This window comes from Wyeomyia smithii, chromosome 3 (assembly GCF_029784165.1).
Source record: "Wyeomyia smithii strain HCP4-BCI-WySm-NY-G18 chromosome 3, ASM2978416v1, whole genome shotgun sequence".
In the NCBI taxonomy this organism is placed as follows: Eukaryota; Metazoa; Arthropoda; class Insecta; order Diptera; family Culicidae; genus Wyeomyia; species Wyeomyia smithii.
In genome coordinates, this window is record NC_073696.1 from 18,487,757 (window position 1) to 18,515,155 (window position 27,399).

Consider the following 27,399-nt stretch of genomic DNA (forward strand, 5'->3'; position numbering starts at 1 on the left):
CTAAAAGCCCGGATTTTGAAAACTCAAATCCTTTATCCACCTTAACATTAAAGAATTTATATTAGGTTGTTAATTACATTTAGATTTCTTATTCTGTGGTTCGAGCTCAAGAAAAGGATATACCCAATGTCTGATGACGGGTTCTGTGTATCAGATTTTTCTATTGATCTTATATTCCTTTTTCACGATTCCGAGTTTCATGATTCGAGTTTAATTGTTCATTCCGGGTTTGGAGTTAGGACTTCCAGATTCTGAATTGGGAGCAAGTTTCGCAACACAAATTTTAGTTTGAGAATTTCTCAACCAAAGAGAGTAATGACTTCTCAGGGCGTATCGTCTCTGACGTAACGATGAATGTTAACAAAAATGGATAGGAGTCATTTCATTTCTTTCGGTTACTGTCATCGAATCACGATGAACATTTTTGCTGTCAAACAAGTTTGAATATTGGATTCTTTTTCGTCGGTTCACTTAAAAAATGGCGTGTGGCAATTGAGACTAATGATTTTTAATTGAAAGCGAAAGTTAACAGCGTCACAATCGCCTGACGATTTTCAATTAAATATCTTTTCCATCCCCTCTCTAATGATGGGTTGGTTGGAAATATTCTATGAAGAATATCATCTGTTAGAGCATTTTCCGCGAGGTAAGAATTAACGAAAAACCAAACGGTCGAGTCAAAAATGTTTTGATAATTTTAATATTATTTTTGTTTTAGGCAACATACATCCCTAATTTTAACATTTTTTATGTAAAAAAGCATGATCTTTCAAATGGAATAATAATATTTGATGTAGGCAGGTAGGCACCTGTTCAAAAATCATTTTTTTCTGAAAAAAAAATAATATAGCGGCCAGATCCAATATGGCGACTACCCACTATAATATTTGCAAGAGAAGGCCTTATCTTTTCCCTTTCTAATGATATGTTAGTTTAGGTAATTTCATAGAGAAATTCAAGAGTTAGAGCAATTTTGGTGAGCCAAGTGGTGAGCCAAGAAGAAAAACGAAAAATTTCAAAAATGTATTGATTTCCAGTTAACGGGGGGTTTATCACATAAACATAACTTGAATCGTTTTCAATACCATCATGTAAATAGTGGGTCGGTCTTAGCGGGAATTGTTCAAGTGTTGAATGCATAATTAGTTGTTTGTTAAAATCTTAGGTTGTGGATTACATTTGGATTTCTTATTCTGTGGTTCGGGCTCAAGAAAAAGTGATATCCAATGTCTGATGTTCATCAGATTTTTTCCAGTTTATGTTATATTCCCTTTTCCACGATTCCGGATTTCATGATTCGAGTTTAATTGTTTATTTCGGGCTTAGAGTTGGAATTACCAGATTCTGAATTGGGAGCTGGTTTTGCAACACAAATTTTGATTTGAGAATTTCTCATTTTGGAATTAGAATTTTGGACCAAATTAGAGGATTAATAGGAAATTTATGGAGTTCACAAATTTGAATTTCGGGGTAACGGTTTTGAAAATCCTGATTCCACAGCTTAAATTGCGAACCGGCTTCGACTCTCATTTCATTTGAATTTCAGGTTGAAAAAGTACGAATAGATAAACATATTGTAAGCTCTAATTTGTGTCTTCAAATTTAATACATGCGGATATCAATCCTCTAAACTTTCATGTTAAATCGGCTGCTTCCAAATGCTGAATTCCAAACTTTCCGATTAGGGATTCAAATAATAAATTTATGATGCCGAAATTTGAACTGGGAATAAAAAAATCCACAATCAGTCTAAAAATACTAAAATTCAGGAGTATAGAAAGTTCAAAATCTTCATTATACAAATTTACAAGTTAGCAAGAACTTATAAACCAAATTTTTTTTTAAGTTTAACACACAGTCTGCAGAAAAGCGGAAATTTTGGGTAATAAGTGGAGCCATTTCCCAAAAATGTTGTGATAATTAGTATCATATTTTTTCAAAACAACCTCAAGATTGTCTGTAAGCGAACATTTTCGAGGTAGGGAGAGAGAGTTGGAAAACAAATTATAGATTAGGTATTTGTTCTCAAGCGTAGGGCGTTACAAACAAGTATGAGAAAACGTTGAACATGTAAGTCAATTTGTTGGACAATCTACTTAGATCCATCACAAAAAAAATCGTATTGTAATAAACATTTCTACTTTCATTATGCAACACAACAAGTCGAGTATTTGTGTTAGTATTTTAGCTTTCACGCAAGTTGTTACTCAGTTACTCAATTACCAAACAATTCAATTCTATTATTTACTTTGCATCATTGGTAGCGTCGATTTGCACAAGAACAATTTTCCAATCTGCGTAATATCATAACATTTTTTTTGATAAATTTTCACATATGCCAAGTGGAAAATGCACTGAAACTGCGCCTGTGGTGAAATAATCCATTAATTCTAAAAGACTGAAATCACTGACCAAAACACTTTTCCGTCCAACGCCTGTTTCAGCTCAAAAAAGAGATATTTCGGAACCTTAACTCTCTCTCTCTCTCTCTCTCCGACGGAAATAAAAATAAACGAAACTACGCGATTAGGTCATCGCGGCGCTGACGCTGTCGGCCGCCGGACGACGCCAGGCAGCGGTAGCAGACGTCGCGCCAAATGCGCACTGCTTGCTGGTGGATGCTTTGATCTTCTCACGTATCACACATTTCGCCTGCAAATAGCCTAGCCTAGTGAACGGAATGCCTGCTGCTGCGCTCGCTGTGTGTGATGCGATCGGATGTCAAGGCCACTGCGTTCACACACAGCAGGTGCGCGATATTTTCGACACTAACAGAAAGGAGGCTCCGCACTGAGCCGAGACCATGAATAAACACAATGTACGCACTATTTCGCGATTATTGTCGATACACAGCGGTTTCACTTTCAGTGAACTAGGTAAATTATAACGCTCGAATTTCCAAATGAAGACAACGGTTGCACTTCTTGCGTACGCGAAAGTTAGATTACAACTATGACATCATCAAGTCGACCCCTTCGTCTTCTTTTGTTGTCGCGACTACGTCTTGGGAGTATTTACGCATCACCGTCCCCTCTTCCAGAAGGAAAATTCCCGTTGCCAACAACAGAAAGTTGTGACATGCGCACCTTTCACATAAACACACGGCAGAGCAGTAGGACACGTGAGGTTTCGCAATCGTCCTTGAACTGCTGGGAAAACAAATTTGGGCGCTCGCACCGAAATGACCCAGTCAAGAGATGCTGTTGACCTACATTAGGGTGATGTAGCGTTGAGAAGAATCAAATGACCTTCAAATTTTTGGAATGACGATTTATCCAATTCATCAGGGGTCGTCCGTGAATCACGTGATTTTTACTAAGGACCGGATAGGGGAAGGCGATGCTCAAGAAATATAAATTTTTGCGATTTGTTAATGCTAAAATAAATGATCAAAATATAATTTCGTGGATTGGAAACTGCTCCTTCTAGAGTACTCCGAGGAAAACAATTAGGGTCATGTATGTTTTCGTTGTTCAATCTGATAGGTAATATAAAAAAAAAACAAAGTTTACACGTGTTTCCCTCCCTTTTCTACTGCCAGAAAACCATTGTTAGAGTACAAAATTTACAAATGGCTAACAGATCGGATTAGATTCCCCAGAAATCACGTTTTTCTAGAACTTCAGTGTTCTATGCCATAATCACGTATTTTGTATTGTCACAAGTACTTACCCATTGTGGAGCCAGCCAGAACAAAAAGTACCTATCAAGTATCAGTTCTTTGTTTGTTAAAAAAGCACCAATCTCCCGGTGTCGAGTATCAGCAACGCAAAAGGTCAGAAAGTCTATTCGGTGCGCAGAAGGCAATAATTTAACGAGATTTTGACGGAACGGACAGACAGACAGTGGCATGCAGCAGCAGTAGCAGAAAGTGTGATTGATTCGAGTAAATTAAGCGAAAAATGGCTATTGGTTTATCTGTTGAGACGCTGAATTTAGCTGATGCTTAGTAGTAACCTATTCCCATGTTAGTTGAAGTGAGGAAGAATAGCTCTTAGGATGTAATAGAGTGAGAGATATTAAGTTACTGATAGGAATTCAGTTCACTCCAACGATTAAAGCATTTATTGTGAGGAAAAAATGAGTGCATAAATAAAACAAATAAAATATAATGCTTCAGGCAGTCACACGACAATGACAACTTAAGTGCTAAATGAAAGGCCGAAAGTGTGATGTTTTTTTTTCAAATTTTGAATAATTCAAACGAAATTTATTTCTACTGAATCAAACTAACTAGATGGTGCATAACTTTAAAAATAATGATTGTAACAAACAAATGAACAGGTGCGTTTGTGCAATTATCAAGCTAAATAAAGCATCACTATCACCAAGCGATAATATTCCGTCCAAAATAAAAGCCTCACCGATCACATTGGGTCTCACCAGATAAGCCAACTCGCCATCAAAGCAACCGCCGGTAGAACCCGTTTAGAACACCGACGAAAAATTTGTACAGTGTAAAGTTTCGCAATAAATTACCGAGATCGAGTACAAAATCGATCACGGTAGCTATGAAGCGGGTAATCCGAGCGCAACGACACTCCTGCCGAAGCACCACCACCTTCCTCCGGTGGGATTTGTCGGCTTTCTTCTCCACCCGCACGCCACTGTCGCCGTCATCGGACGATTTGTCCTCGTCATCATCACCGTCGTGAGTTTCGACTTCACTGGTCACTGGTTTACGTTTCGTCCCTACTCTGAGAGATTCGTCATCGTCAACGTCATTATCGTCATTGTCGTCAGTGGTGGCTTCGACCGTTTGGACGCGTTTGCGATTGCGCAGGGTTGTTCTCCGGGTGGCGGCGGCATTACCGGAATGCGTACGACGGACTTTGCGCTTACCTCGTAAATCCTGACACTTGGCCGCCGTCAGGACCGTTCCCGGCTGGGACAGCAGCACCGTTTCCAGACAGCGCACGTTCTCCCGGCAGGTCTTGATGATTTCGTCCTGCGTGAGAAGTGAGTTTGGGGTGAGAATTAATAAATTTTTATTGGGGCGAAAATGAGAAGCGATTTCTTTTTTTTTTTGGTTGTATGAAATTAGTTTGCTTTATGGTTTTGCCGGATCATTTTGTTTGTGCGGTAAGTAAAGTTGTGAGTTGTGGTAATATCATGACCTAAAAAGCTTGCGAAGAGAAAATGTTTCGATATGAAAATTGAAGCAAAAATCGATTCGATTTTAAATTTATATCATTCAGATTTATATGTGTTAGATATTAATATGAAAAACTATAAAAGTTTGGTAGTTAAAGTCATCAAACCTACCTTACGTTTTTGTGGCTCATACGTATCAGATTATGTATTATAGAGTCTTTTAAAAAGACCCATGGAAGCTTTTATAAAAAACGCACATGCATTTAGTATAGTGAGCTGAGCAAAGGAGACCGACAGAAACGTTATTTGAGAGTTAGTGTAAATTTTTGAAAACAAACTCACTATACACTACTCACTGTGTATAGAGGCGAAAAAAACAGTTTGCTACCTGTTAATTAGAGGTTCAATTATTCAAATACTGCTAAAATCGCATATTTCAATCATAAAGAGGCTAAATTTATGTCGCATTACTCTGGAGGGTGACTCAGCTCTGTTTGCCAATCAAATTCTCACCCTACAATGGCGGTATCTTCTGTTCTGTCCGCCAACAGTCTCCAGAATGATTGGGGGAAAAACCAACGAAAAGAAAACATTTGCAAACAAACATACCAACTATATTTACAAATTCACGCTCATCCCACGCGTTCCTATATTACAAGAACTAACAACAACAGCCGGAACGCCGCACCGTTCCGTTAAATATTACCATAACACAGCTCCACATAGATATACACCAGCACAAACAGGATGGTATTGAGGCAGCAGCAGTAGGTGCATGCATAGCGCAAACCAACATCACAGTAATAGAGAAGCAACAATCTTACATAGTCCTCCGGCTTGAGCAGGTGCGATTTCGCCTTTAGCGCCTCGGTGTTGGCGAAGCGCAGCTTGCTCTGGATCAGCAGCTTCTTCACTTCCGCTTCCATGTCCTCGTCGAACTCGTTGTTGGAGCTGGAGCTCGTTTCGTGCGATAACGAGCGCAGGAAACTGTTGTGCTTGTCGACCGAACGTAGCGACCGGCGACGACCACTACCGAGCCCGGTTCCGCTCGCCCCGGACTGGTCCGGGCTTTCGTACAGCACGTGGTGCTTGCCGCGTGCCGCTAGAGACTTATCCAGCCCGAGCGAGTGGTGCGGCGGGCTGCCAGACTTGCTGGACCACGAGTTCATGTTGTGACCTGGAAGAACGGGAATACAGAGATTAGTGCAAAGAGACTAGTCTCAACAATTTTTATATCTTAAATCAAATAATGGAAAAAAATCAACTATTCATTTCCAACAACAACTGAACCAGATTACTTCCCTGTGGTACTGTGCAACTTTTTTTCCCTTATGAAATTGCCATCTGAGAGTAGATAAAAATAAAATAAGGCCAGAATAATTAAATGGAACCAATTGAGGTTAGGACTGAGAATAACTGGGAAGAGCATATTCGAAGACTAAACAAAAGTAGGCAACGAGAGATTTCCAAATTAAAATCACAATTATCGACAAATGCTTCTGTCAAAATCAAAAAGAAATAAACTTTAAACAGCAATAAGTACTCCTGAAAACCATAATAAATAACTCAAATTAGGTACAGACCCGGTAAAAAAAATCAAAATACTAGCAAAGGCCATAGGACTCAATATAATAAGAAAACGCTGAAAAAAAGAAAAAATTTAAAGAAACAGGTTCAAGGTAAAACCGAAAATTTAAATTTAAAAAAATTAAAAAAGGTAGCCCTTAGAATCACCAAAATGCACTTTTGAAGGCCAGAAATTCCTGCGAAAAACCTAAAACATTTTGGAGGGCCAGGAAAGACTGACAAAAACATATAACTGAGAAGTATCGAGAAACTTATATAAGCACAAGCGAAAAGTAATCCCAATTCAAGTTCAAAATTATCGACAAACATAGGGTGTTATACTATGTTCAGAATGTTCTTATTATTTCCACCTTTCCACCCAAAAGCACCCCTAAAGTAAAGATTTCCTATTCTTATGCTTTGTATGCTTTTTAAGTGTTAAATAATGCAATACCAGTATCAAAAGTCGGGAAAACATATGTGTATAACTTTGAATTGTTAAAACTCCTAGGAAATGGCCAAAAATTACCTTCAAATAAAATAATTTAAATGTGACTCGGAATAGCAGAAAAAAGCTACCAAGGTTAAATATTTCCAGCAGTGGCGTAGCCAGCATTTCCTTCTAATGGGGTTTGCGATATTAAATGTAAATTTTGAGAATATCAAGCAGGTAGAGAGAAAGCAATATAACCAATGACTATCATGTAGCAGGGATATGAGTGCGATAGAACATCATAGAGAGAGGAAAGGAGAGAACAACGTAAGCTAAATTGGTTTCCTGTTACCACTAGCGACATCGCTTACCATGCAACGCACGTGCTGCTTAAATAAACCGTCAATTCAAAAACATTCGAACATTCGAGTTGTTATTGATTGCATGACATAAACAGTAGTATGTCAATGGAAATCAAGTTTCCGAATTTCGTTTAGTGGTAGGTTTTGAAAACATTCGGTCTCTTCAATCCCCATGCAAAATTTCAGCTCAACCAGGAAGCAACTACGGCCATTCGATACAACCTTTCGCTGCCTAGTCTGAAATTATGTTTTGTCCCTATATTCCTCCGTTGGAATAAAATGCTAATACTAGACATCTTGTTTCTTGTTAGAAAAGGAGAGGGAGAAAATCGAAAAAGGGAACCGTTTTTCTCAGGGGTTCAGAAAGGTTAGGTTAAAGTATATTTTTCTAGTACATATATAGAATCAATCTAGCTACAGACTTGATTCCGGATGGTCGTTATTTTCTCCGCACGTACTCACGTAATAGAATACCCTGGCGAAGGTCTAAAGGATTTATCAGGTTTTGCAATCGAACTGCCGGAAGTTGTAACTACAACAATCATAGTTTCATTTTTTTGACCGCTGAAAAAACATGAAATTTTCGATATCGAATTTTTGTTTATGCTAATGTCTTAGAAATGCCTGAATCGTCGAGATCTGGTGTCTTCAAAACAGAATTTAGAAGATCGACTTTCTGGGAATTAACGTTTTCGCGCTGGAAAAAGTCGATTTGCTTAAAAATGTTTTTGAGTTAACACTAGGTCTCAAAGTTTCATGCATTTCTAATACAAAACAAAAAAATACAACTTGGCATCCCAGGCAACAATTGAAACATAATAAAAAAATAAATTGTGATCATTTGTTGCACTAATGAAATTCCGAGGTTTTAAAAAACATTTTTTGTTACTACGATGAAATTGTAAAATAACAAGCAACAACAAAAGTTGCATCGTTGCTTCAAAAAACTTTACACCAACAACGTTATTCGCGTGGTTGGATTTGTTGTTGAAACGTGTAAACGGCATTTGAAAACCTAACCTTACTGAATAGATCTAGTGGGTAGAGCATATAGGTTGCCAACGTGATGCTTGCGAGATACACAAAACAAACACACAAAAATACTTCTAAAAGTTGCTGTCATGTTCTGAAGCCATGTAACGGCAACTTTTGCTCGATTGATCACCTTATATTTGTTTTTGAGATGAGGTTATTTAGTGCGTTGTAACTTTTGCGTACTTGGACTAGAAGTCGTCCAAAAAGTGTGGGTCTCTAAAACGAAATGAGATAAATTGCTTTGAATTTCATAACCACGCTGAGGTGCTGATGAATTGAAGAAGCAAAATTCAAAACTGATAATGGCTATTGGCATGATAAGGGAAGCAAAATTTGAAACTGAGCCATAAACTTGCATATGTTTCTACAGCAAATGACGTAAATAGTAAAAACGAGAAAATTGAATAGAAATTGATGATTGGATTCAACTCAATCCTTATCAAATTTCTGGAAATAATCAAAGATAAATCACTATACAGACAACCTTTTTCATTCTGACCATTTGCCATTTGACAATCTTACTATTTCTATTGCGCCCTAGTTCGATGCATCTTCGTAACTAAAATTTTACCATGCAGTATTTACCATGTTGTTATCAAATTCCATGCATGAGTTCATACACATTGCGGTTTCATTCTTAAAACTTGTGTTGAAACAACGAAAATGTTGCAATTTGCTCCACCTCCTGCGCTTTTTTTGTCATTGCATAGGAAACTGAGATGTAGCTGCAACTTAGTTTCGCATAAGAATTTGTTGCTGTGATGCAAAAAGTTCATAATAGAAACATATTTTGCTGCTTGGGATGTGGACTTTTTTTGAAAAGACGAAGTTCTTGAGCCTTGAAATTGGAAGGTCAACTAGGGTGACAAAAAAACAGAATCTGAGCAAGACTTTCGAGCAGGATGCCAAACCTGAATATGTACGTTTGAAGTTCAACCCTAACGAGAAGCAGAATAGGATCGTAAAAAGCCGTGCCTGAAAGTTATGCAAAAAAGAAAGCTGACGAAACCACAAAACATATGTTAATGCGGACTGCAAACAGATTCCGGGGATCCTGTATTTCACTGCAAACGACAGGCTTCGGAAAACTACTGCGTTGCGACACTATACTGACGATCGGGCTCTCTGTTTTTTTATAACAGCGTCATGAATTAGCTATTTATGAGAGCTCACATATAGCTGAAGTTCACACAGATAACGAAACTGTCTCGTGTTGCACACGACAGCTCATTCTTGTGCATGTATTTTGTTCGTTCGGACTTAATACTTAGGTTTGCTCATTTTGAGGATGTCCTGTTAGTTTGGCCTGCGCTGTAGACAGCCTGCGTCTGTCATTGATAATATTGGACTCGCACTCCTTCGTCTCTCCGTTTTCTTAGGCCGATTCCAAAATAAATATGAAGCAAGCCGTTTATTTACATCCCGATCAGGAAGAAAAAACAAAAATGTTACAGAAGCAGTTAGTTTGTTACGGGAAAAACCTTACAGGCTGTGTTTTCAATTTGATCCCGTTAGGTGTTAAAAGATATTAAAAAAGAAATGATTCTACTAGTATTAAACACATATCGAAATTTGTTACTAATGTATCAGCTTTCTAACAAAATAAGATAGTATATAGAACAGTACAATAACAAACATTGTTAGAAACAACAGGTTTTGATAAAAACGTAAAACTAGTTAGACTTGTTTCAGAACTACTTCGTTTCAGGTTTTGTTATTATAACTCATTCAGATTTTGTTATCAAAATCATATAAAAAAATACAAAATTGTATCGAAATATGTTATTTGTATCTCACGTTGATAGAATTTTTTAATTTTTTAGTTATGCTCTTCTGATCGGGATATTTTCCCAAGTTGATATTATTTCCCACGTGAGAAAAAACGTATTTCGCACCGCCTCACTTTCATTACGGCATCGTTTTTACGCTCGTGAATCATAATCACCTGACTAGCATTGGCCAAAAATTGTAGAAGTATCGATACTCGAGTATCGATAATTTTTCCCCGGTGGTATCGATGCTTGGTCGATATCGAGGGAGGAGCATCGAAACCAGCTGTATCGATACTCTGCCTGCTACTTGAAACAGGTCTATGAAAAATTACCATATCTTCTTGATCATTATTACGGAAAATCAGAGATGCCAGGTGTTTTTGAAAAATGTAAGCAACTATTCGAAAAACAGACAAAATTTGCTTAAAGTCTGAAAAAAATTTGTCTGTGATTTGAAAAATACGTTCGCGCAGGCAAAAGTCTGCAAAAATTTTCACAGATGATGAGAAAGTCTGCGTAAATATTAAGAAACTCTGACAAAAATCTGCAGAGACTCTGGAAAAAATATTATTATCTGCGAATCAATAAAAATCTGCACACCGACTCTAAAAATCTGCGTTTTGAAGACAAATCTGCATATTTTGTATCCCTGCGGTTAATAGACTAATGGTACCAGAATGGGACAGTGGTGACAGAATTATATGTCACACACACAAATCAATGCAATAGCATACGCGCGTCTGCGTCCTTATTTGAAATATAGGGCAGCACGATAATCCTGGGTTCTTATTCTTTATTGCCTGCCTTTTTGCAAAAACTCGGCGCTTACGATTTTGCTCTGCACAGACAGTATTACCAAATGCGGCAGCATTGAAAAACCGCCTTAGAAATGAGATGGTATATTCAATCCTGTTGGTGTCTTTTACAAAAAGAGCACAAACCAAATTTCTGCACTGTTTGTAGAAGACTTTAACGCGATGGATCATATCCGCGCACCCCTACAAGGCTTTTCCGTTAGACAATTTGTAGCAATCAACAATATTTCCCGATTTTATAGTTTCTCTTCAGTATCGAAAAAATATCGTGGTGAAAGTATCGATCCAGCTCGATATCGAAGTCGCTTGCATCGATAAAAAATAGCGATATTTAGGGCCCAAGGTATCGATACCGTAAGTATCGATACGATATCGGCCAATGCTACACCTGACAGCCCGCTCGAATTTTTGCCGAAGGATGTCGCGCTGTAAAGACTGTCATTAGCGACAGCTTGGAAGAACCAACAGACACAAGGAGATGTGAAATAACAACGCGTTTGACATTGATTGTGTGCGCTGTCGTCAGTGGCTGTCAGGCTGTGTACCGAACGTATGGAGAGTAGAGGTAGCTGTTCAATACAATGAGATCCGAAAAAGTTTAAAATTTACTGTCACGAAGAGAGAGTACTTGTCAGAAGGTTGGACAAGGATAAATTTGATGTTCCAGAGAACCTCCGGACACAGAAGATGTCCAAGTTCACCAAGAAGCTCATGATTCGATTTGTTCCAACGGAAAGCGGCCTCTTTTTCCCCTGAAAACTCCAACGATCTTCTGGCCGAATTTGACAGGCATGCTGTGGCAAAAGGATGTGCTGGAATGGCATAAGACGAATGACGACAATTTTGTGCCGGAAAGAATTCCTAGAGTAGTACAATCTGATATTCCTCGGTTTATGCCTTTTTGAATTTTTTTTTCTTAGGTTTTCAAAATGTTTGTCTTGCTTACTTAGTGTTTTAAAGTTCATAAATTATCAGATTTTTTATTAATTTATTTTTGAGCTCTTAAATTTTTTCATGTGTTTGTTGTTGTACTCTACTGCCTATTCGAACAGGTAAAAATGTTGTGATGGAGGCGAACTGTAGGGTTTCACTAAAAGCAATTAGTGCAAAAGCCATCATAACGAGCTGATTCATATCAGCCCCTCTAATTCATGATATCAAACCCTTTACGATCCGACTGTTTTACGTTTGCCCAAATATTTTCAACTAGTTGATTACCGTTTCGGTTGAGGTGTAGTTTTGTCGTAACGTGGCATGACATGTTCAACATATTGTAGGTCCTGAGGATGATCCGAAAATGGACCTAAACGTCGATGATGAGCGATAGGCAATTTATTAGAATGCAAGCCGAAATACCAAACGGTATGAAATATCAATTTCTGTCGAAAAATTTCAGTAGTTGTACTCTTATATTTGCGTATAATTGGATTTTTAGTTTCTTGGATTTATTATTGATATTGGATTCTTTATTCTGACCCTTTGAATTCTTCTTTTAAATAAATATTTTTTCGATACTCAAATGAGCAGGAATCAGATTTTTATACGCGGCGGATATAAATCTCGTAGAAAACGTTGTAATTCGAAAGTCCGCGTAAAAGAACCGCATTTATTCGAAAATCCGCGTACAAAAACACGAAAAAAATTGACTGTATTATGGAGACTCTGATAAAATGATGTGAATGTTATTCAAAAATGTGAAGAATGTGCAGCCTACTACTTGTGAAATAACTTGTATACACTGTTACCATTTGACCGAGCACAAAATACTGAAAGAATAAAATAAAGGTGTGTAATGCTTTTAAAAGCAATTCTTCTGGTATATAAACTAAATAATCTGACATTTCAAGAAAAAAAAACTGTCAGTCCAATCTATTTTTTTTTATTTTATTCAAGATTTGAATATCATCACTGAAACTCGGAAAAAAATGTTAAGTTTGATACTATCAAAAACTGTAATATTGTCAATGAAAATGCTTTGATGTTCCACATCATAACTTTTCACTCTTAAAGCCTCACTTATAAATGAGAGATGAGACGAATCGGGATTAAGTTTTGCTTATCAGGTATACTTTTAGGAATGGCGGAAGCAAAAAATAATTTGTCTCTAACTCAGACCTCATAATAACTCATTTGGAATAGTTCACAGAGTTCACAGATTTAGTAATAAAATGGTAGACTTTAGCCAAAAATAAAATAAGATTTATCAATCTACTCACTGTAGCGATCATCCATTCGGTACTCGTCCAATCGCTTCCGCCGGTTCAACGAGTTAGCGTTCTGTTCGGAGCTCTTTCCCAGTGGATCATTCTTGCGGAAGCGTGGCGGCGACAACGAATCCATGTTAGCCGCCGACAGCGACGACGATGCGCAGTCCGACTGCGAATCAATAAAGTTACGATAATCGTCGCCAAAGTCCAACAGACGCCGGGCAGCGTCCGTGTCGCGATCCTCCGAGTACGGTTCGCTCATGTACTTCTCCTGGTAGTTGTCCCAGGCCTGCTCCGAGAAGCTGCTCATCTCCTCCGTGCCTGTTCCTGTTCCGTTCTGGTCCGTCTCGCCGGCCCGCTCTACACCATCTAGATTATAATTAGCCAGCGCGGCTAATGATCCTAGATTGTCACTACCGCAGCGAGCGCGCGTCACACTGGAACCGATCTTGAAGTTAGGCTTCGGCATCGATGCCGTCGACTGCTGCTGCTGCAGGCTCTGATCCTCCTCGCTATCGGGAGCCGATTTTTTCGTCGTAACCGTGGCCAACATTGTCGTCATGGTCGTTCCCCTCGTCGTCTGCCGGGCAGAGAACGATTTGCGGGATCCAGACGAGCCGGACAGGGACGACAGCGTGACCAAGTCGTCCGACAGTCGAATCCGACCGGAGAAGGACTCGGACTTGAGCAAACTTCCCCGATGATTGCCACCGGATTGGTGCTGGTGCTGCTGGCGACCGCTGCCGCTGCTACTTCCGGCCGAAAGTTGAATTTCTCTCAGTGGTTGTTGTTGCTGTTGCTGCTGCTGCTGTTGAAGCAATTGCTGTTGGTGCTGGAGAATTAACGAGTGCTGCAAAAGATGCAATGCAGACGACTGCTGGGTGTGAGGCTGCGACTCGTCGGATCCAGACTCATCGATGCGATTCTGGAGGGGATAAAAAACGAAGCGTTAATTTTATGTGCAATCGTGACTGGGATTCTTTGCTCAGGTTATTGCAAAGGAACTTATTCGCATGAGATCATAAAATGACGAAAATATAAATATCACACCTGAGTTTGAAGCTTAATTCAATAAATCTTAAATTATATTTAAAGCGTAAACTTTCAAAATGACTGCATATTAACCGGTATGCTTTCCACAAAAATGTAATTTAATATTAACAGCTACCACACGAAGTCACCTCACTGTGTATACGAAATGCGCATTTCGGTCGCACAGATGCAGTCATTTCAGGTCTTATCAACAACCATTCTGTTTGTTTATCATCGCAAAGTCCCCCGCTCATGATAAAACCGCAAAGCAGGAAAAAAATAAATCCCCCAGCTCACCTTTTTCCTGGAGCGCAACTTTCGCTTCTTCAGTGAACCCTTGCTGTCGGAGCTTTTCGCCATCAGCGGCTGTTGGCTACCGCCTCCGCTGCTACTGGTGGCCGCTAGCATCATCGTTGTCGCACTGGCCGTCGTCGCCGTTGTCGGTTTCATCGAACCCCGCATGGCCGACATCGTGTTCAGGGCCGATTCGCTGATCGAAAAGCTCGCCATTAGCCGCTGGTTCTGGTGCTTCTCCAGCCGTTCGCCATACTGATTAATCTCCACGGCCGAGGTGTTAAGCTGGGAAATGCAGGATACAGACCAGGGCCGCTCGCCGGAAGGCTTGTTGACGCGTCGCTTCACCAGCGACGGGTTGGAGTTGGAGTTGTTCTTCGATTCAACCTCGTCGTTCGACACGTTCGACGTCTCCGAGGGGTACACGTTGTCGGTCAGCATTTCCTGCGAGGTGGTCGCAGGATCGCCACCCTGCAAGCACGTTGCAACCGAGTTGGCTAACCCTTCCGAGCTGTCCGTGTCACGAGCGATCGAATCGGAATCGGTGTACTCGCCGGATGCTTCGCAGTCCGTTGTGGGTCCAGAACCGGGTAGCAGAGGCGCTGTGGCGGCCACGTCGAGCGGCTGTTTTTCGAGCCATTCCTAGTTTGAGAGAAAGAAGGCAGAACAGGTGATTAAACATTGGAATTTAGCAGGTTTGAGGTCACATTTCTGTTAGGAATTATTGGTGCTATTAGCAGTTGCGTGATTTATATTACTGAAGATCTCGTCATTGTGGATTTTTATAGAAATAAGCCGTCACAAGAGTTAAAACCTTGCCATCTATTTCTTCATAACCTAGTAAATTATCTTCATTTTTATATCTTCAACGTTTACAGTGTGTGCGAAGATAAAAAAGTATGATATAATAAGATAAGAATACATGAGATTTCTTCACTAAAATTAACATGAATCTTGGTTTTACTTTAAATAAGCGGTTCTCAACCTGGAGTTATGTTGAATGATTACCAGTACGGTCATTCCAGAATTTTTGAAGTGCGAACCGGAGAGTTTTTTTTTACTAAGTCTTCAACTCAATAGGTACTTAGACCCGCCCGCATCAATTAGAAAATTCGCGCAAATATTTTTTAATTAACGCAGTAACGCGTAAAAAAAAGCGGAATGCAAAAATCCAAGTAAAAAACCGCGAAATTCAAACATTCGCAAAATTGTGTGAAAAAATCTAAAAAATTACATTTAAACTCAAATAACTCAACATGTTTTAGTGATATTAACACAAACCAATACATGTTTTAAAAAGCTCTGTTTATCTTCTTTCCAAAACTGCCTAAATATTGAAAATCGGTTGAGAAATGACTGAGTTAAAGAAAATTTATGCCCTGAGGTCCAAAAAAAACGTATTTTGACCATAACTTCAGATTTTGGGGGTGTTTGGAAAATTTCTAGTATGAGCGAATGTTACACTCAACAAGATCTACAACCTACACTAGGTCACTTCAGAAGTTCTTGTGTTTTTACACCATTTGTAGCACCGCGAAATAATTGTGGTATAGAAGCCAAAAATTCTGGTTTTCTTAAAAAATATATAACTCAGCCAAATATTCACCGATTTTCACAAAACCACTTTTGTTTGATTCGCCATTGAATATAATTTCAAAAGTTTAGTGTATCTGTAGTATCTTTCTCACAAAAACAGGTGGAAAATTTCAAATTGAATTGAAAAATTGCGTTAAAAAATCTAAAAAATTATATTTAAACTCTAATAACTCAACATGTTTCAGTGCTATTAGTACAAACCAGTAGATGTTTTGGAAGTTCTGTTTATCTTCTTGCCAAAACTACCTCAATATTGAAAATCGCTTGAGAAATGACTGAGTTAAAAAAAAAACGTATGCACTGAGGTCCAAAAAACCGTATTTTGACCATAACTTCAGCTTTGGGGGTGTTTGGAAAATTTCTAGTATGAGCGAATGTTACACTCAACAAGACCTACAACCTACACTAGGTCACTTCAGAAGTTCTTGCATTTTTTTTCATTTGTAGCACAGTATTATTCTCCATTTCATGGAAGTTTCAATTTAGTGATGAATCCACTTAACAGTGAGAAACGAATTTTACTCATTTTATTTTTGCTTTTCAAAATTCACTTTGTTTAGCAAAGTTGTAGATCATTTGATGAAAAACAACTTTGTCAAAGACATCATACTTCTATCTGCCTATTTGAATGAACTTTTGTGGAGTTTTCTACAGATTGTCACTAAAAATCAATTTTTTTAATACAACATTTAGTAGTGATTTTCTACAATTTTTTTAATATTCTTAAAATAATTTCTTCGATAAAATTTTTTTTTTATCTCTTATATTTCTTCGTTTATTGACGATTTTTATTAAAATAAAGCACTAATTTACGAACAGATATCTTCAAAATCTGCAAATATCTGCAGACAAAACCATTTCTATATGAAAGTTTAAGTAAAACATTATGCAATTCATATATAGGCATTTGTCTCTCGCTGTCTCCTGAGTAGATATCTGCCATTAGTGCCTTATTTTAATCAAAATCTTCAATAACTAAATAAATATGAAAGATAAAAATAAACTTTCTTTGGTAAACTTGCGTTTTGTTATAGTTAAAAACATTAAAGCACATTAAAAATTTTTAGAAAATCTCAATAAAAAGTTATACTAAAAAAATGATTTTAAGGAACATTCTAAAGAAAAATTCACAATACACTAAAGTCGCATTTTACGCGGGGGATACGTGCCGCGTAAAAAAAACCGCGTAAATTCCGGAATCCGCGTAAAAAACCGCATTGTTCATTTAAATAGGCACATAGAAGTGTAGTGTCTTTGACAATGTTGTTTCTTATAAAATGAGCTACAATTTTGCCGAACAAAGTAAATTTTCATATGCAAAAAAGAGTAATTCTGTTCTTTCTTTTAGGTAGATTAATCACAAACCTCTAACTTTCACAAAATAAAGAACAATTAACAAAACTACTTTGCTGAAGACATTACAGTTCCAAAATCATTTTTTTCTGAGTAAAAAATAATTAGTGTAAATTAGTGCAATATTTAGGTAGAAATCGTCAATAACCTAAAAAATATGTAAGATTCTAATAAATTTCCTTCGAAGAAGATATTTGTTTCATTATAGCTAACAATATTGTAGAACATTGAAAAATTGTAGAAAATTACTATAAAAAGTTAAATTGACCTATAGAAAACTCCGCAAAAATGCAGTAAATAGATAGATAGAAGCATAGTGTATTTGACAAAGTAATTTTTTTTCAAATGTGCTATAACTTTGCCGAACAATGTTGATTTTTATATTCCAAAATGAGAGAAGTAAAACTCGTTTCTCACTGTTAAGTGGATTAATCACTAAATTGCAACTTCTATAACATGGAGAATAACTAATGGAACAACTTTACTGACGCATTCGTTTCTCTGCTATCGTCGAGAACAGAAGCATCTGAAGATAGCTCGTGATTATTTTGCTCGATCGAAAAAACAATACCGCTTTGTGTGTACGGTACGCGTATCGCTTGTGTTTTTCGATACCGGTCTGACTAGACAATAGCTGTCTAGCAGCCGGAGCAAATTCCCCGCGTCGCCGGGCGCTGGTTGTCCAGTAGCTGGAAGTAAATTGTGCATTGGGTGCAGATAGAACGGGTGCTGCTTGTGATTTTAATTCCGGTGCTGTGACAACAGAAGGCATCTAGCAGTCGGAGAAATTCCCCCGCCGCCGGCCGCCGGCCGCCTGCTACCCCACTAGCGGCGTGTGTGATCTCTTCAGCCTGCCGCCAGTGTATTGTTCATCCTGCTAGGAGCTTTAGAAGGATTAATCCAACTAACAGCCACGAGGTCGTGTTTTATACGATAACAACACGGAAGATCGGTGAAGTATTCACGTTATTATTATACAAACATATATACATATATATATATATATATATATATATATATATATATATATATATATATATATATATATATATATATATATATATATATATATATATATATATATATATATATATATATATATATATATATATATATATATATATATATATATATATATATATATATTTATATATATATATATATATATATATATATATATATATATATATATATATATATATATATATATATATATATATATATATATATATATATATATATATATATATATATATATATATATATATATGTATAAATATATATTTTTTTTTTCTTCTACAATATTTATTCTTTTTTTCTATTTGATCCAACTTATTGAAAAATTGTTTTTAAAATTAATACCAATTACTTGACCCCCCTCCCCCTTTCATTGAAATATTTTTCGTGTACGTGCGGTAGAGCAAAACGCTCCCGCAAAAAAGGGGCGAACACGCAGATGGAACTTTTTTTGGATATAGAAACAAATGGGGAAGAAATTGAAATTTCTCCCAGCAGTTCTCCCTTACCTTCCCCTGTTCCATCCCCGCCACCTAGCCCTGTACCAAGGGTACTGGAAATACGGGTAAAAGCTTACCCAGATGCCGCTAGCGGTCCCTACGTTGTTTACTTCCGGCCCATGAAGAAACCTTTAAATATCATCCAAATTGGCAAGGACCTGGCAAAACAGTTTTCGGCCGTAACCGAGATTACGAAGGTGAGGCCGAACAAACTGCGAGTTGTTGTGAGTAGCTTGAAGCAAGCAAATAAAATTGCTAGCTACGAGCTCTTTACAAGAGAGTACCGCGTGTACATCCCTGCCAAGGACGTGGAGATCGACGGTGTGGTTACCGAAGGAAGCCTCACGGTCGATGACATTTTGCGTCACGGGGTTGGCTGCTTCAAGAACCCCCTGATTCAAGATGTAAAGATACTGGATGTCAAGCAATTGCATTCAGTATCCATCGAAGAAGGGAAGAAGAAATTCCTCCCTTCGGATTCCTTCCGGGTGACATTCGCCGGATCCGCACTGCCGAGCTACATAGCTTTGGACAGGGTTCGTCTGCCTGTACGCCTGTTTGTACCGCGGGTCATGCATTGCCAAAACTGCAAGCAGTTAGGTCATACAGCCACCTACTGCTGCAACAAGGCACGCTGCAGCAAGGGCGGAGGCAATCATGCTGAGACCGCTTGCAGTGAGGATACTGAAAAGTGTCTTTACTGCGAGGGAACTCGGCATGACCTTTCGGCGTGTCCCGCGTACAAACAGCGCGAGGAAAAAATTAAGCGTTCCCTCAAGGAACAATCAAAGCGCTCTTTTGCAGAAATGCTTAAGAGGGCTGAGCCACCCTCGACAGGAAACATCTTTTCCTTTTTGCCAACCGATGAGGGTACATCTGACGATCCCGTCGAAGGGTGTTCTTACGCCATGCCAGAAGGATCTAGGAAGAGGAGAATTATCCACTCTCCTAATCTTTCTCGCAAAGGTCGTAAGGTAACCCCTAGCGGAATGACCAGTAAACCAACACAAAAAGGAAGCGGTGAAAAAAAACCGAAGCATGTACCTCCCGGGTTTAATTTTAAATCAAACCAGGAGTACCCACCGCTTCCTGGGGCACCAAAAACCTCTCGTGCACCCATTTCTCGATCAGAAAATAGGGAAGAAACAGGGTTCATAAAATTCTCTGATATTGTGGATTGGATATTCAAAACGTTCAACATACCAGATCCCCTTCAAAATATTCTTCTTGACCTTCTCCCTACAGTGAAAACCTTTTTGAAGCAACTCGCAACAAGTTGGCCCCTCATTCCAGCTATCATATCTTTCGATGACTAATACGGCGGAAGAGGTCAGGAATTTTATCACTGTATTACAGTGGAACTGCGGAAGTATCACTCCCAAATTCGATCTATTTTCTCATTTGATAAATACATACAATTTTGATGCGTTTGCGCTCTGTGAGACTTTTCTCAATTCAAACGATCAACTCAATTTCCACGATTTTAACATTATTCGTCGAGATCGAGACTCCCACGGTGGAGGCGTACTTTTAGGGATCAAAAAGTGCTATTCTTTTTCCAGAATCGACCTCCCCTCGATCTCGAATATAGAAGTTGTTGCCATTCAAACGAATATGAATGGAAAAGACCTTTGCCTTGTTTCGTTATATATTCCTCCATCCGCGCGGATTGAACAGAAGCAACTTATTGATATAGCAGAATTGCTTCCCGCACCTTTTTTGATATTGGGAGATTTTAATTCTCACTGTTCGCTATGGGGGTCGCTGTACGACGACAACCGATCTTCTTTAATCTGTAACTTGATTGACGACTTCAATATGACAGTTTTGAATACTGGGGAAGCGACACGTGTACCTAATCCTCCAGCACGTGAAAGCGTGCTTGACCTATCCCTCTGCTCGACATCACTAGCGCTAGATTGCCAGTGGAAAGTAATCAACGATCCCCACGGTAGCGATCATCTTCCAATCGTTATATCAATTGCTAATGGTTCAACTCCCCCGAACCCAATCAATATTTCCTACGACCTTACACGTAATATTGATTGGAAGCGTTATGAGTCTTTTATAGCGGAATCTATCGAGACTCACGAGGAACTTTCTCCGGAGGAAGAATACGCGTTCTTAGCTGGCTTGATAATCGACGCCGCGACTCAAGCTCAGATGAAACCGATACCCGGGGCAACGATTAGACAGCCCCTCCCAACAAATGGTGGGACAAAGAGTGCTCTGAGCTGTACGCGCGTAGGTCCGCGGCGTATAAGGACTACCGGGAGTACGGCACTGTCAACCTGCTTCGAAAGTACGAGGCACTGGGCAGGGAGAAGAAGAGCTTAGTAAAGACGAAAAAACGCGGGTACTGGCGGCGGTTCGTAAACGCGTTGTCGAGGGAAACAGCGATGAGCACTCTTTGGGATACCGCCAGGCGCATGCGGAACCGTGACGTTTCGAATGAAAGCGAGGAGTATTCAGATCGCTGGATACTCGATTTTGCCAAAAAGGTCTGTTCGGACTCTGTACCGAAACAGAAAACCTTTCGCGACGCGTTTTTAGTAACTACAGAAGAGCCTCCATTTTCGATGTTGGAATTTTCAATGGCTCTCCTGTCGTGCAACAATAAGGCTCCAGGGTTAGATAGAATAAAATTCAACCTGTTGAAGAATCTACCCGACTCTGCAAAAAGACGCTTGTTGAGTTTGTTCAACAAGTTTCTTGAGCTAAATATTGTTCCGCATGACTGGAGGGAGGTAAAAGTCATTGCTATTCGGAAACCTGGGAAACCTGCCTCTGATCACAATTCATATAGGCCGATTGCGATGCTCTCTTGCCTCCGGAAATTAATGGAGAAAATGATCCTCTTACGGTTAGACAAATGGGTCGAAACAAACGGTTTACTTTCAGATACTCAATTTGGCTTTCGCCGGGGCAAAGGGACGAACGATTGCCTAGCGTTGCTTTCTACTGAAATTCAACTCGCATTTGCTCGAAAAGAGCAAATGGCTTCTGCGTTCTTGGATATTAAGGGGGCTTTTGACTCTGTCTCTGTAGAAGTTTTAAGCGCGAACTTCATTCGCAGGGACTTTCACCAAATTTGAATAACTTTTTGCTCAATTTGTTGTCAGAAAAGCATATGTATTTCTCACATGGCGATTCGACAACTTCCCGAATTAGTTACATGGGCCTTCCCCAGGGCTCATGTTTAAGTCTTCTCTTATATAATTTTTACGTCAATGACAACGATGAATGTCTTGCAAATTCATGCACGCTAAGGCAACTTGCAGACGATAGCGTTGTATCCATTACTGGTAGCGAGGCTAGCGATCTGCAAGGACCATTGCAAGATACCTTAGACAATTTGTCTGAATGGGCGCTTAAGCTGGGTATCGAATTCTCTCCGGAGAAAACTGAGTTGGTCGTTTTTCCTAGGAAGCATAACCCAGCTCAGCTGCAGCTCCTACTAATGGGTAAAACGATCACTCAGGTTTTAGTCGCTAAATATCTCGGGGTCTGGTTCGACTCTAAATGCACCTGGGCTTGTCATACTAGGTATCTGACACAAAAATGCCAACAGAGGATTAACTTTCTTCGTACGATTACCGGAACCTGGTGGGGTGCCCACCCAGGAGACCTTCTAAGGTTATACCAAACAACGATATTGTCTGCAATTGAGTACGGGTGTTTCTGCTTCCGCTCCGCAGCAAACACACATTTGATCAAACTGGAACGAATACAATATCGTTGTTTGCGTATTGCCTTAGGTTGCATGCAGTCGACCCATACGATAAGTCTTGAAGTGCTAGCGGGTATTCTTCCGTTGAAACATCGCTTTTGGAATCTCTTATCGGTTGCTAATTCGATGCACAGTTATGAACCCATTAGTAATTGAAAATTTCGAGAGGTTGGTCGACCTTCAATCTCAATCCAGATTTATGACTTTATATTTTGACTATATGGCTCAAGATATTAACCCTTCTTCATACGATTTCTCCAATGTCGCACTTTTAGATACTTCTAATAATGCTATATTCTTCGACACTACCATGAAACAAGACATTTCTGGTATCCCGGATCAATTGCGACCCCAAGAGATCCCTAAGATTTTTTTACAATAAGTTTAAACATGTTAGTTATGATAAAAGGTTTTACACTGACGGATCTAATCTAGATGAGTCCACTGGCTTCGGTGTTTTCCACGAAAATTTTACCGCCTCCTACAAACTCGATGCTCCTGCTTCCGTGTACGTCGCAGAACTTGCTGCTATTCAGTACTCTTTTGGGATCATCGAAACCCTGCCCATAGACCACTACTTCATCTTCACAGATAGTCTCAGTGCCATTGAGGCTCTGCGATCGATGAAGACTGTGAAGCACACCCCGTATTTCCTAAGGAAAATACGGCGGTTTTTAAGTGCTTTAACAGATAAAAGTTACCGGGTTACCTTAGCGTGGGTCCCTTCTCATTGCTCGATTCCGGGTAATGAAAAGGCTGACTCTTTAGCTAAGGTGGGTGCTATTGATGGCGATATTTATGAAAGACCAATTGCTTATAATGAATTTTATAGCATTTTGCGTCAGAGGACACTCAACAGTTGGCAATCATCATGGAATTCAGATGAACTGGGACGGTGGCTACATTCCATTTTTCCTAAGGTATCGACGAAAGCATGGTTCAAGGGGTTGGATGTAGGTCGGGACTTCATTCGCGTGATGTCCAGACTTATGTCCAATCACTACACGTTAAACACGCATCTCTTTCGTATAGGGCTTGTAGACAGTAATCACTGCATTTGTGGCGATGGCTACCATGACATCGAGCATGTTGTTTGGTCGTGTGCCGAATTCTGTGGTGTTAGGTCCGAGCTTATAGATTTCCTTCGGGCCCGAGGAAAACAACCGAACGTACCCGTTAGAGACATTCTGGGAAGCGGTGATCTCCAGTACATGACACAGCTATACTGCTTTCTGAAAAACGCAGACATTAAAATTTAAAATTTTGTTTGTCTATTTATCAGATCAAGGATACAAATATGCTATGCTGAAGACACGGAAACGAAGAGCCCGCATCTATGCTTACACAAATATTTTGAACCCACAACAAACAAGAATACAATTGCTCTACCAGTTGAAAACAAAGTTCCAAAATAGTTTTAAGTCAAAATTGTATTTCCCCTCCTCTCACCTTAAATCCCCACTAGCTCGTAGTCGGCCGCGAGAATAAAAAAAAGGCCTCCCTCTTTTCCCTGCTAACGTAGAATTAATACGAATTGTACTTGGCTCAGTAAAACATAAAATGTATCGTGCCGTGTCAAATAAACTAATTTTAAACCTAAAAAAAAAAAACTTTACTGACTTTACTCTGGCTCTAAAATCTTTTTTTTTTGGGTCAAAATGATTTCGATCACGTTTTTGCAGCTTTGAAAACAGTGTGCGTCATACACAAATTAAGTAACGCATGAAGAGGGGGATGGAGGGGGGTCTAGTCTGCGTTACTTATTGTACCATAGAGGGGAGGAGGGTAGTTGATACAGTTACGTAACTGTCATGTTTGCTCAAAATTGAAAAAATTGAGAGGGTCAGGTTGCTCAGCGTTACGTATTTAGGAGGAGATGGGTCATATTGAACGTTACTTATTGTTACTTAGTGGGAGAGGGGGTCTGACATCTAGATTTTAAGCGTTACGTAATTTATGTACTACGGCATACAAGAAACGACAAAAATCAACTTCCCTAATTTGTGTTTTTATCCAAAATTGGATCCAAAAATTGGGTTTTTTGCGTTAAATAATCGATGGATGTCGCCATATATGTTTTACTCCTTAAATTCTCATACTTGAAAAATGTCAACAACATTGAAAAATATAACAATATGTCATGAGTGTCAACAATTCAGAAAAACCAAATAAATAAAAAATGACAAATCAGTCAAATATATGGTCAATCTATATAATTACAATGCAACGCTGTCTGTATATTGCCGAATATGTTGGTTACACGATGTTTGACAGGTAGATCCCCCCTGCATTAAATGCTCTGGCTATGCACAGCAAATGTGTCAAAAAGATAACGCAACAGTAGAGTAATGAATACATTGACCGAGATCGAAATCAGAATATGTATAATATACACAAAATCGTGGTGTTTCGGTAGACTTCGGTTTTGGGCAAACGATCAGTTTTGGGGCGCTCAAAAAACCGCTGGTTACTTTCGCGAGTCGGTGCGTATCAGAGGCTCGTGCATCCCTAATCACAGTCAGCAAGCGCAACAGCCAATAGCGAACCTTGTTGCAACAGAATTTACTGACGCTGTTGCCAGTAACATGGAACCGAATGCATATGAAAACTAGCACGGGTTAATACTTCGAAAGTGTTTTGATTTTGAGCCGTCCAATACATTGAACATTCGCTAGAGCACCAAATGCGTTATGAACAACACATATTCGTTGTACTGGTTCCGTACAGTACAAAAGACGCTCTAGAAAGACTCAATATTGATGTGGTTACGCACAGTCCAACTTTGGCGTGTAGTTCGATAGCACTTCTTTTTCTAGGAGGGAGGGGTTCCATACAAAAAAAAAACATGAATTTCTGCATAACTCAAGAAAGAATCAAGCAAATGGAATCAAATTTGACATGAAGAGGTTATAGAATGCAATACATATGTTCATGGTAGTTGATACCCCTCCCTCCTCTGGATAGAAGGGCTCCCATACAAACAAAAACAAATTTCTGTATTACACCAGACCTAATCAAGTAAATGGAACCAAATTCTGAATGTGAGGATTTAAGAGTACAAGATATGTTTTTATGATAATAGGACACCCCTCCTTACTCTTAGAGGAGAGGGAAGGGTCCAACACAAATGAAATACATGTTTCAACCACTTTTTATGGAAAACAGCTTAAAATGATAGAGATGATACCCAGAGGGCAGACAATAGCTTCACAAGCGATTTTGAAATCCAAGATGGCGACTTCTGCTCTCTGGAAAAAAGCCCGAAATTGCCGAATACCACCCAATATGAATATTTCCGTGTTTGAGAAGATGCGCAGAAGCCAAAACTTTACCCCAGATGCCATTTCGAAACTTTTGCTTTTGGATAGAAGTTATAAGAAAACATATTGTTACAGAATAGTCTATCGTAATATTAAGGTCTATAATTCATATAACTATTGAAGAGGAGTAGTTTGTTTCGACTTTATCATTTGCGATCACTCTCGGATGCACCTATGCGTTTAAAGTAACAATTCCTTATTCCCGCAATATTTCTGCCGCTCAATCGACGATCGGGAAACTCATCACGAGTGTGTTTCTGGATATCTTTCAGAATCATGTAAAAAACAAGGACACCAACAAATGAGTGTCTCGACTACCCACAGGCCGTAGATATAATAAGTTGCTATACACAGTGTATGAAGAGACATTCTCTATCAATCACAACAATATCACCAAGACGTGTATTCTGCGAAAACTTTGAATCTAAAAATTTTGAATGGAAGAAATATAATTTGCAAATGCATTCGAAACAGGATCAAATACTTTTTGTATTCTTGCTAATTGGTAGTAAAGATTGGAGAAACTTAGAACCGTGTTACGTCTGATATCTCTGACATTATTGAATTTAGGTCCAGAAAACTATAGGCAAGTCTAACAAAACATTTAACAGACGATCGAGACGCTACCGTAAAGCATTTTCCAATACCAGTTAAACCGCAACACTATAGCCATGCAACCGCAAACCAAATGATCTACGTTGAAGTCCGATATAAACAGTACAAAGGTTATGCCGTTCTCAACCCGTTAAAACTTCGATAACACCACAGAAAGTGAAAATCTAACTCTAGCGCGGAAAGCATTCCTGCGTTCGTCGCCGGTCGACCGAATTGTGTCATCCGGCAGCACGAAACCAAAGCAAAAAAAAATCCAATGAATGTGAAAATCACTCACCTCGATCCGGTTGATCTTGAGATTGCTCATCACTTTCTCCACCTTCCGATTGCCAGCACTGCTGATGACGCTAATACTGCCGCCGGTTGCAGCGTGATAACGATGTTGCTGTTGTTGCTGCTGCTGGTGGTGCTGCTGTTGCTGGTGATGATGGTGATGATGATGGTGATGATGGTTGTGGTGTAGATAATGAGGATTTTTCACAACAGTTTTGGGTGTCTTTGCGAAAATCTCGTCCCGCACTAGCGTTTCGGCATGAAGCACTAACCTTTGAATCGAACTCGTCGCATATTGCTGCTCGCCGCGAATGGTAAGTATGAATGGAAATAAAACAAAAAAAAAAATGAGATATGAATCAAAAGCGAAAACGCAAACGATTTA

At 39.2% G+C, this 27,399-nt stretch overlaps 1 protein-coding gene across 3 annotated transcripts in view; it reads right to left on the bottom strand.

Moving 5' to 3' along the window:
- Positions 1-27,399, bottom strand: part of LOC129732650 (klarsicht protein) — a 446,402-nt gene that overhangs the window by 16,634 nt on the left and 402,369 nt on the right. Inside the window, exons 8-12 of one of the 3 annotated variants that reach the window (XR_008729309.1) lie at positions 27,019-27,312; positions 14,614-15,252; positions 13,294-14,209; positions 5,919-6,271; positions 2,827-4,948 (exon numbers count right to left, since the gene is read on the bottom strand). Coding sequence is in view for 2 of the 3 variants with exons in the window: in XM_055693702.1 (XP_055549677.1) it covers positions 4,843-4,948; positions 5,919-6,271; positions 13,294-14,209; positions 14,614-15,252; positions 27,019-27,312 (2,308 nt within the window). In the remaining variant the exon portion in view is untranslated. The remainder of the gene's footprint in view (positions 1-2,826; positions 4,949-5,918; positions 6,272-13,293; positions 14,210-14,613; positions 15,253-27,018; positions 27,313-27,399) is intronic. The other 2 variants (XM_055693702.1, XM_055693703.1) reach the window with 2 other exon arrangements.